The sequence below is a fragment of the Squalius cephalus genome, assembly GCF_949319135.1.
Source record: "Squalius cephalus genome assembly, chromosome: 20".
NCBI classification, from domain to species: domain Eukaryota; kingdom Metazoa; phylum Chordata; class Actinopteri; order Cypriniformes; family Leuciscidae; genus Squalius; species Squalius cephalus.
The window spans coordinates 12,281,411-12,293,507 of NC_137141.1; the positions used below are offsets into that span (position 1 = coordinate 12,281,411).

Sequence of the window (12,097 nt, forward strand, 5' to 3'; positions counted from 1 at the left end):
TGTCCTTAAAGGTTGGATTTTTCCTATTTTTTTTAATTAAGGCATTAAATTCAGTTTCCAAAAGATGATTTTTTATTCCTCTTTTTAGTCAACTTTAGCATGGGTGTCTAAACTTATGCATAGCACTGTATATATATATATAGTACTGTGCAAAAGTCTTAGGCATGTTAATATAAAAAAAAATGGTTTTAAGTCAGTTATTTATATCTTTTGCTGTAATAATCCAGTGAGATTTGTGTATGCACAAGGAGTCTGACAATAGTCGGTATGATCTGATCTCACCATCATATATATATTATTTCAACAACTGCTTAGTTGTGTCTATACTGTCTCATTTGTTACCATTACATTGCATTATTTATATTATATCCCTCCAGCCAGGCTCCCCTGACATATAACAAATACTTTTTATGATGCAATCAATACCTGATAGATTAAATCAAATCCAGCCATCACAGGAATATATATAAATATCACATTGGTCACCCAGCATTTATTGAAAAGCTCAAATCAGTCAACCACAACTTCATAACCACAGTCAAGCTTTTGTATTTGTACCACTACTTTATATAATTCAGGATGTCTTCTATAGAAAAAGAGGAATTGTTGTGTCTTGGCTGTAAATCTGGATTGGTGATATTTTACGAGCATCTGAATGATAGATTTAACCTCCTGTCTTAAATATTTTCATCCCGATTGTTTTTGTCCTCGGGGTCTTTGAAAACATGATGTGGCGAGGCCAGAGTCCTCAAAGGGCTCTCTCAGATCACTGCCAGCAAAAACACACTCTTGGGACATGTTCCTGCCCCTCTGTCAGGAGTCACAACTACTTGCAAACCATGGACATCAATTACAGTCGTTTCAGAGGGTCTCCCCCTCTCTCCGGCCCCTCAAACTCCAGATGGGTGTAGATTTGCCAAAGACACTAATAAAATTTCAAGGCTCTATTCCTGATGTTTCTGAAAGGACAATGATACAGCAAGAATATAAAGCAGAATGAAATGCAGACATCCCACCTCTCCCGGAAGGTCTCGGAGTCTCCCGTATATTGATAGCGGCTCCCTGATGCCTGCAAATTATATACAATATCCCGGAAATCGCCTGTTTCCACCTGGTATTAAGATGCGTTTTTGGTGAATCGATCACAAGCTGTCAGCCAACACACATTACCGTTATCACGTGTTTCAAATGAGTCTTCTGTGACCACTTGCATTCGGAGAACCTTCGTTACACTCAACTACATTACTTTCAGCGCATGAATACTATTGAATAAACAAGCCCGCGTTATATGGCTTACGCGAATGAATAGGCCTATAATAGAAGCCTATAATTTAATATTATGGTGGGAATTAAGCGCTAACTTCGCTGGGAATTTGGTCATTTTTCAAGTACTGCACTACCCACAATCCTGAAGCAAACGTCACCAATCACAGAACTCACTGTTACAACGGAAACAGAAATTGTTGCAATCAACACAGCATTGAGTTTTCAACCCAATGCCGGTTGACTTGGCAACATTAACTAACAGCTATCTACCTAAAGTTAGTTAGTTAATATGGGATGTATCGTTAGGACACTAGCGCCATTAGATAATAAGATGACCGATTGAGTGTGAACTGAAGAAGTACGTCCATGTTTGCTAACTTAAGCAGAGCTACTAAGAAAAGGCACATGTGAAATCATTTTAGCAAAATGAGTTATGACGTGTATCTAAGCCCAGCCTGTGTTCAGGACGCGTAAAGGGCAAACCTGAAAACTAATATCATGATCCTGCCTGACTGATGGAGTTTCCAATCCGAAAAGAAATCTATGAATGCGGTTTTTGCAACTTTTACGTTGTTGCAACCTGACTGAAATTAATGCAGCCAAGTAACATTGAAGTATGTTGAAACTTTCAAAAAGGACAGGACTAACCCCTTGAATTTCAGAAGGACAGCTAGTGTTGTCTCTAAATGGATAAGCAGATTATAAAACAGTTTCCAAATCAACTCAAGTAAAAATTCAGCCTTGGCGAAAGACTAATTAGGCACAGACCTTATGAACTTCTTAAAGTGTGAATTCACCTTCTTATTGAGGTCTCTAAGAGAATCCAGCTCCTTCAAGAGGAAGGCAATGTTTTTCTCTTTATCCAGAACTGGCACTTGCTTTTTGGAGTCACTTGTAACTTTGGAATTTCCCTGGTCCTCATGAGCATGCCTTCAGAAAAGACAAAAGTTCATTAGAAACGCTCTTATATTAGACTCCCAAACGGGCAACAAAAAATGAATCACATTCACATTCTGACATGCAATTATCAAATACACAAGGGATGCGGTCTCCCACTTTCAAGAATATTACTGTGACTTATTTACTTTGAGATATTAGTCAAATCATACAGTTGACCTTTAAGGTAATATTAAAGTATTACTGCACTGTATTGCAGGGTAAATTACTTCCGTCTTGTAGCCAGGAATTCGATTCAGCTCTTATTAAGGAGGCAAAGAAAATGCATTGGAATCTATATTTATCACAGGACGATTCACGCTGTGATATAATTAAAATCATCTTACAATGGACAACGATGCTAAAAGTGAATATTACTGCTATATACACATTCTTTAAAGGCCTTCTCAATAGTACACAAGACAGGTGAAACTAAACAACTGTTGCATATAGGATGTTTGCAATGGCCGCTACCTACTACTTTAAAATAAATGAATATGCAATATGAACACTAAGCATGAATACATTTTTTGCACACATGGAACAGTTGGATGACTTACTACTTTTGCCAAAATGTGTGCTATACAGAAGAGCACACTGCATGGTATAATGTGAACCACAATGCAATGCATGTCATTTGAAAATTTCTAGAGTGACATTTTTAACATGCCCTCTTGACTCATTTGTAATAGTTAGTTATTTAATATTTATATAAAATAGAAATGACTATATAAATATTAAAATACAAAATAAATAAATATATATATATATATATATATATATATATATATATATATATATATATGTGTGTGTGTGTGTGTGTGTGTGTATGTATGTATGTATGTATGTATGTGTATATACTGTATATATATATATATATATATATATATATATATATATATACACACACACACATACACAACTCTGTTATAATAAATATTATTTCATTAATTATATATATCATTTATTTATAACTATATATTATTAGAATTAAACATTAAAAGTAGTAAAATCATGTGAAAACAACGAAGCATACTACTGTAGGAATGTTTATTATAGCATACTGTCCTACATATACATTTTTTTAAATACTGCACAATATTTCTGAACATAGCATTGGAGAAACTACAATCAACCAAAGAAAACGCTATCAAAAAGCTTAGAAAGTATAAACACAAAGTCTGAGGATGAAACAAGCAGCAAACTAAAATAAGAATGAACTTTCCAGTGCAAATGATTAGATTTTGATTACGCTTCACCGTAACCGACTGTGTTCGTGAGTTAGAGCTACAGTCTCTCTCTTCTCCTGACCTGAGCGCTGTAGACCCTGCCCTGCTGACGTGAGGTGTGTGGACAGGACTGCTGGCTGTCTCGCTAATATCCTGCTCCTGCTGTGGAGACCGTCTCTCCTCCTCCATGATTCTCACTTCAGCTGCAACTGGGCCTGGCACGGGTGGAGGTGGAGGGGGTCTGAGTGGCAAACCTTCTCCGGGCCTGGGAGTCTTAGATACTGTGTGAAAAATAGAGCAAGAAAGAACCAAAACAACACAAAAAGAGTAACAATTATTACCTAACTTAACTTTAATAGTATCACTAAAATGCTAAAAAAAATAAAAAAAGCATCATTATGATGCTAGACTACTTCCACATGACTATTGCACTATAATATTATTACCAAAGTTGAACTGTATTGACTATTGACTGGGGGATTGGGGTTAATAAAAAGTTTGGGCACCTCTGATTATTACCATGATCATACCATAGCTTTGTGTGAGGAACAGAGTGAAATGTAAGTTCTGTCATGACAACTCTCTGAGTATTTGGCATGGTAATGGATATGACACTAGCCCCTTTCACACATACAGTCTTTACTGGTAAATTAGGTAACCGATCATATGTGAACAGGACCTTTTCAAATATACCGATAAATTGGTTCCAGCCATTACCAGTAAGGGAAGTTGTAACATTACCAGTAAATTACCGTATTACCAGTATTTTGCACGTATGAGGTTAGAACGCGCTGACGTAAGATGTGATTTGGGCCAATCAGAAGACTTTGAAAGAGCAACGGCTCTGGGCCATTCATAAAATTATGACGCAGATGACGCGTTTGATCACCACTGTCTACAAATGTCTTAAAAAAAAAACAAGCGCTTGTCCTCATCCGGGCGGATGAAGAGATTTGTCAACAACTTTAGAGGTCACTTTCGGTTAATGACATCATCACAGAGTTTACCGGTATTTTGGGACTTATATGTGAATGGTCTGTTACCAGTAAAAAACCAGAACGCTGTTGCTTGTGTGAATAGCACATTTTTGAATTTACCGGTAAAGTCGTTCTGGCAATTTTACGGTAATTTACCAGGATTGCTGTGTGAAATGGGCTAATGTTTGGTCTGGACGGATTAAATCTGCTATTCTGCTGCTGCTGTTGGTCATTGCTGCTGCTACTGCTGCTCCAGAGCCAGTACGGCACTTGCTACTGTCAATACAAACACGACACGCTGCTGTGAGCAAGTAAGACATGCTGCTGCTGTACAATATACAGTAGCGTGCATGAATTACCCGTAGCAGATCTATACATGTGGAGCTGGGGAAGGTGGGGGGTTTCTGAAAGCTCACTGTGACTGCTACAGCAAATGCTGACCAAGTATTTGAAGGTTCAGCAGCGAGTTCATTGGCTACTGATACATCAGGAACCAATCAGCTGTGGCCTAGAGAGAATGATGTGACTGCAAGCAGATTGAGTTTAGGACCTATCAGCCTGCGCCATCTAGAGTTTCATGACAGAACTTTGTATTTGTCATTCAATGAAAATATTCACGACTGCCATTGCTCTCAATAACCTTATCCACGGATGCAGATTTGGCATGCTTTGATTGGTTATGAGAAAAATGAGAACAAATGACATTTGGGGTCTTCGACTTAAAATCTGGTGTGATCATTTTTGACTTGCCATATCTGAATAAACACAAACATACATGACTTTTAAGCTGCAGTTGATGGAAGATAATCAATGAAAAAAAAAAAAAACGAAAAAAAACAAAACAAGTTCAGCTTTCCTCAAACAAATGACTTAGATTTTATGGAGCTTTTATTTATTTTTGGATCTGAACAGACCCTGATCACTATTGACTTTCACTGTGAAGAAAGGAGCATAAAGGTGAGTAAATGATAGCAGAATTTTTGGGTGAAAATTCCTTCCAAAGTTTCTTTTATCCAACACAATTACAAGCTAGTGCAAAAGTGCAAAAATAGTGATTGTTCTCAAACAGCTTTTCTGAAAATTCCCCTTGTCTTTCATTGGTGGGCCAAACAGATAATCCTGCCACAAACTAATGCAATTGGTTGTTTCAATGTTGGGATGCTCAACGAAATAAAGCATGTTTTAAAAGCTCCACAGTAATTACACCATTCAGAGAAATCATCTGACTCTGCATATTAAAAAAATAGAGTATTTTAACATCCAGAAAAAGCTTTGGAAGCAAAACAAAAAGGAAAACCCACAAGAAAGACGTTGCAACCATAACACATAAGACTTCCATTCTACTGCTGTGAGATTACAGTCTGACGGTTTGAAAGGCGGCTCTGTTGGTTGGTTTGCGTCAGCTCTCTGAAAAGGAAACTAGGTCTGGCCGTCTTTCACGAGGGAATGTGGCGATCCATGCCGAGTGACTGGCAGGAGGGGGAAACGAGGTCTTCTGTCAATGTTTCTGTAGCGCTCAGGGCCAGAGATGCAGGCGGAGAGGCAAACACAGAGGCCTGTCTCTCTGGCAGCTTTTCTGAAGACGCGCTCTGCTCCTCAGGGAAAGTTGTATGTACCCCGAATTGTTTGTGATCAGAACTGAAGAGCGACGGCCCTTGTATCAGAGACATTTTAAACGAGTGCAAATTTGTGATGGCAAAACTGGTCAAGATACAGACTTTAAAGATACAAAGGTTGAAATTGTAATGTGAGAAGCAGAGGGTGTTATTAAATGTGTAATGTATGGTACAAATACAGTAATAACGTCTTTCAAACAGGTTTCCTGAACACACCCCATGTCTGCCATTGGTCTGCCAAACAACCCCCAAACTCACGCCATTGGTTGAGTCAGTGTTGCTGGGTTGGGCTGGTCAGAACGATGTTTTGATAACGCCACAAAGCCAAAATGTTTACACTTTTCAGTGGAATCCACCACCAAATGGTTTCATTATAGCATGAAGAAAAAATACACACTTCAGCTTTTACATCTACAAGCAAATCAAACAGATAGTAGCGCTAAGTGCATGCACAGGGTCAAGTGCTACACAAAAAAAAAAGCAGAGTGGCTGTCTTCCGATTATAAAATATACATAAATCAGTTCAACATCAATGCAATTCAAATCGAGCAAAACTCAAACACGGAGCGGTTAAATCAAAAGCATCAAAAAAGGGGGAAATCATTCTGCGTTAATAAATGCGTTGTGATGCTCGAGTCTTGCGACCACGATGTCCAAAAAGCTCCAGCTTAGCCGCCACAATTATTTAGCGAAAGGTCAGGTTTTGAAGTCGAGATCAGGGAGGTCTGCCTCATGGCTTTGTTGCTAGGGCTCTGCTCTCAGGATTGCTGGAGACAGTTATTAGTATTCCCCGTAAGACTCACCCGTGCAAACACCAAATTCAAACCATGAATAATAACGCCAAACACACTTATAGGAGCCCTTTGTCACACTGCAAATATGCGACTTTTGGATACATTGTTCCCTAACCTGGGTTACTTCTTTAATTTTATCTCCCTCTCTGGGTGTCTCTCACAAAGGTAACTGCCCCTGAGAATGTGTGTTTAAAGCGCCATTTCCCTCACAAATGGGGTGAGCGAGGCTTTTAATAAGCGTGCAAAGTAAAGGCCCATTTCCTATGGGAACCAAGTGAGAAAGGACTCTCGTTTTAAACCCAACACTAAGAGCAAATTTAGAACTGAAGAATTGGCTCCCTTTCGATTCACAAGTGTGAATTTGAATTTAATTGGCCACATGAGGTTGAATTGGAATGACAGGAAGAGAAATTTACTGAATTGTAATTCAAAGAAACTCAATACAGTCCAACATTTGTCCAACATAACAAAATGGGAGAGATCTTGGATAGAGATTATTTAGATTTTTTTTTTAGAATTTGAGGTAATTCTGGTTAATTAAAAAATGTTCCATAGTGGACCATACAATTAAAGAGAATTTATATATAACATAATAATAAAAATACCTTAAATAAATATAATTAAATTAAATATAACTAATATCAATTACAGAAACAGAACAGAAAATTAAGATAAATAAGCAATTAAAAATCAATTGACACTGATTTAAAAAATATTTGTGTTAATTTCTTTGAATTTCCTTCCACTTTAATTAAATGCAAATTTGAATTCTGAATCCTGCTTGCTGCCTCAATTCAAATTCAGTTCAAAACCAGGAACGTAATTGCAATTTAACAGGTATTCTCAGCTCAATTCTGAATGGTGCACAACATCATGAAAATACATTTTACGTGATAAATAGGGCAAAAAAATTTTTACCAGACACTTGCATGGCCATTTGCTCCATTCACTACTGAAATGAATAAACTTCCAACAGTCTCGTGCCATCTTACTAATGTCTGTCACTAATAATCAAACACAGGCTGATTAACCGCCTGCAAAAAGATTGAAGTGTTTCACCAACAGCCCAAATGTATATTTGAGCAGTGAGGCAGAATAAATTTGCATATCAGGAGCGTCTGGTGAAGGGTTGGTAAATACTCTGTTTATCTCTCATTGTCATTCCAACCAGTCTATCTAAATAGTGGCTCTTCCACAGCGTTATGGCCTAGGTAAAGTTATTATCAGCCCGGCATTATGGAATAATGTAAATAAATGTTTACGTAGATAAATAAATAAATAACATTTAAACTGTTCATGCATTATATAGAGCATTTAAGCAACGGGAAGCTTGCAAAACAAGTCTTTAGTCATGAAAACAGACACAATCTGACAGGAAATGGTTATAACACTATTATCTACATAGTAAACAAATGAGGCGAGATATTGCCATTTACAAAGAGTCTTATAACAGTGAAATGACAAAAAGTGATATATTTTTGTTATGACTTGTTATAATTGGATTGTGATTATCATGGACACACACACACAAAAAAAAATTATAATGCATTACCTTGTATGAGTTTTTCTTCTAGGGCTTTTGATAAACTCTGACTTTGGGAAGTAGCTGAGGTAGTTTCTCCTAAAGAGGATCTGAAAACAGATGCAAAACAAATACATAAAATCAACACACTTTTTTTTTTTTGTTGCTGGTCTCCTTCCTGATATCTACCAGCAGTGTACTGTGTGACGCTCTGTCTGACACACTCAGGTGAAGACAGGTACAGGATATTGACAAACTGTACATCAATGACACTGCTTTGAAGGACCTGCATGTTTTGTTTCAAAGCGCTGAGTAAAGCAAGGACATGAAGCAAATATCAAAGACCTTCAAGAGTTCGGACCCAAACAGGACAGAGCTAACTCTTTTTACAAGTCATAAATAATAACTAAAATACAAAAGCCAGCTCAGTACTGAATTGCTTCGAAATAATGAACATAAAATCTCTCAATGCACAATAAACTTGCAAGCATTGCACCTGTAATCAATTTACATTTGCATTCCACTAAAGATGAACAAACTAAACTAGCAGCCGATTTTTAAATATTGTAACACCGTTTTGGATTTAGAAAACACATCTCTGCAAAGATATTACAGCGTGTAATCATCGCCTGCAATGTACACTGATAAACATTTCGTACATATTAAAAAATCGTCCTTAATTGTAACATGTGGAAGAAAGCCATTGACAAACAGTGTAAAATGAGCCGAGGAAGGCATCTTTACCCAAGTTGTGGTGTGGTCTCTGAACAATGGTGCTTTACAGGGGACGGCAGCCTTTGTTTCAGTTCTTCATTGACTTTAGGATTAGCTGGAAATATATAGAAGGGATATGATTAATTTCACTGGCAAAAAAAAAAAAAAAAATGCTTTTCATCACAGGCTCGAGCTCACTTCTTTTCCATTAGACTTAGAAAGGTTAGTATTAATTACAGCCTGTCAATATGATCTCGAGGTGCTTGGTGGAGAGCAATCTTTAATAACCTCTGGAGTAGAGGCAGCAAAACAAGACAGGCGGCTTTTAATTTGCCACGTGAAATTATGCTTTAAGACTTTGTCTTTATCTCATCCACTGTGTACCAGTGCTTTACCTCGCAGTTTATGGAGGACTAATGAACGCGGGCAATTAACAAAGCGTAATCCCACCATGCAATCGTTTTAATGCTTTTAGCTATCAGAAAAGTAAACAGCCATTTAATACAGCTCAAGCCATATCAGATCCTAGTCAGGAACCGCCAATTAAAGCGTCATCTACTCAGGTGTAATTAAATAATGGTGGATAATTTAGTTCCGTGAACGGAAGCTAATTCATAAGCAAGCAACAAACAGACAGGAGGCAATTAGCAGGAACGCTGACATTCAAACGGCGGAGCCTGTTGCTCGCTGGCGGTGGAGAGCTACCCTCTAGTGGTGGAGCTTCTGAGACAAGAGCACACACACCGGAGCCTTACACACACACACTCTTACAGTTTCACTTCTGTCAACCGGAGGTGCTTTGTGGCGTCACATTTACAAACCAAATGAGTGCAGAACATCTTCAAGAAACAGTCGGACTGAACCCAGCAAACGCAGAGTGTTGCCCTCGTGTTATTGTGTGTTGGGGGGGGGGGCACTTTGTGGAAAAGGTAAGGAAAACTTCTAACAACTGAGGGTTTTCCAGCAAACAAACAAAAAACAAATCACAAATAGCAGTTACTAGCCAAAGCAATATTTTACAGCTTAACATAACCTACAAAAAAACTGTTTCCCTGACATTTCATATTTTATTACATTTCCCAGGCCGGGAAATGTAAAAATGACCTAATATTTTCTGTTTGAATTCTGCATCTAGACATTATTGATCAAAACATTTTGTACTTTCTGTGCTGAACTGTTCTCATTATGTTTTACCTTTGAGGTCAGTAAGATTTTTTATTTTATTTTATTTTTTTACAGAAATTAATTCTTTAATTAACTTTATTCAGCAAGGACACATTAAACTGACCAAAAGTGACATTAAAGACTTTCATAATGTTACAAAAAAAAAATCTATTTCAAATAAATGCTGTTCTTTTGAACTTTCTATTCATCAAAGAATCCTGAAAAAAATGTATCACAATTTTCCACAAAATAAATGTTTTCAACATTGATAATAATCAGAAATGATTCTTAAGCAACAAATCATCTTATTAGAATGATTCTGAAGGATCATATGACACTGAAGACTGAAGTAATGATGCTGAAAATTCAGCTTTGCCATTACAGGAATAAATTACATTTTAAAATATATTAAAATAGAAAACTGTTATTTCAAATTGTAATAATATTTCACTATATTGATCAAATAAATGCAGCTTTGTTGAGCATAAGAGACTTTTAAAAAAACGTTCAAAAACCTCAAACTGTTGAACAATATTGTACTTCGAATATTGAAAATTCGAAATATACTTTTTTTTTTTTTGTAAATAGCCAACATCATCATATCAGAGAACTATGATTTGCTACTTGCTATATTGAAAGCAACTTGCTCAAGATTAGACAAATGATTGCAGGTTTAATATTTTTCCTGTAAGAGAAACACTGCCACTCTTAGAAGAAAAGGTTCTATATAGAACCTTAAAGAGTTCTTCTGTCAGGTGCTTTATAGAACCTTTTAGGGCTTCCCATGGCATCATTTTATGGATTTGGTTTTGAAAAATTAAAGTTTAATTCAATTTTATGAATTAGCTCGTAAAAATACTTTCTCACTAGAGTATTATCCAATCATTTAAGACATTTCTCCTTATATAGAATATTTCAAATTAAGTCAAGAACCCTGGGGTTCTAAGAGTAAACTAGAAAAGCATATAAATGAAGACAAACCACATGGACTGAAATCCATAAATCCAGCTATTTTTTTAAAGATGGTATAGCACAGTACAAATAATGTCCAGTTTCTTGGTAAAAGGAAACAGAGGTCATGAAAACGGTATAGGGGATGACGGACAGCCTGAGAGAAAGTTGGCAGAAGAGAGCTAAGAAGACATAAAAAGTGAGTGCTCTTGGGAGGTTGTGCGCGAGGCGGGTGGGGGTGACCCCTGGGGCAGATGCCAGTGGAACGTTATCCCCGCGCTGTAAGCCAGCACACACAGCTCACACCGCTCACACGCTATTCAGCTCAGACACAGTCAGGCGTGAACGGACAACTGGCTTTTTGTGCCAAACACCACAGGGCTCCATTAATCTCAGTGATAGACTCTGAGCGGGAGCTGGCCCCGCGCACCGCACTTTCACAGAGAAAGAGAGGAGGACGAGGATGAAGAAAGACCAAAGATAGTAGGTATGGCTAAGACGCCTGGTAATCCTTTAACACTAACAAGAGAAAGCAGCTTTGGGAAAAGACAGAGAGGGGAAAAAAAACAACACAAAGCATACAAACCTGACCTTTTGATGTTCACATCATTTTCGGCGAGACGTGTTAAACAGTTCTCCGAAAAGAGCGCTTTACCAAATAAATTTGGGCCGATTCATTGATTGACACCGTTTCCTGAGAGAATCACCCCCTAGAAACTTAATGAAACTGATACCATCCAATAATCCGATATTGAAAAACAGGGAAGAGCTCGTTCTGGCTTAATGAAAGTTTGAATTGTGCTGAGTGCAATAGGAGGCCTGTTTCTTTGCGGCTGCCGCTCCAGATGGTGAATTAGCATCGCATCTACATTTTCTACATAATCTGCAGGAGTTTAGATTAGATAGATTAATGAGCTATTAGCCTTGG

At 37.5% G+C, this 12,097-nt stretch overlaps 1 protein-coding gene across 6 annotated transcripts in view; it reads right to left on the minus strand.

Moving 5' to 3' along the window:
* Positions 1-12,097, minus strand: part of mipol1 (mirror-image polydactyly 1) — an 88,441-nt gene that overhangs the window by 45,844 nt on the left and 30,500 nt on the right. For 5 of the 6 annotated variants that reach the window (XM_079853985.1, XM_079853984.1, XM_079853982.1 and 2 more), the window contains exons 3-6: positions 9,085-9,169; positions 8,371-8,450; positions 3,514-3,712; positions 2,064-2,196 (exon numbers count right to left, since the gene is read on the minus strand). In XM_079853985.1, the coding sequence (XP_079710111.1) occupies positions 2,064-2,196; positions 3,514-3,712; positions 8,371-8,450; positions 9,085-9,169 (497 nt within the window). The remainder of the gene's footprint in view (positions 1-2,063; positions 2,197-3,513; positions 3,713-8,370; positions 8,451-9,084; positions 9,170-12,097) is intronic. The other variant, XM_079853987.1, reaches the window with a different exon arrangement.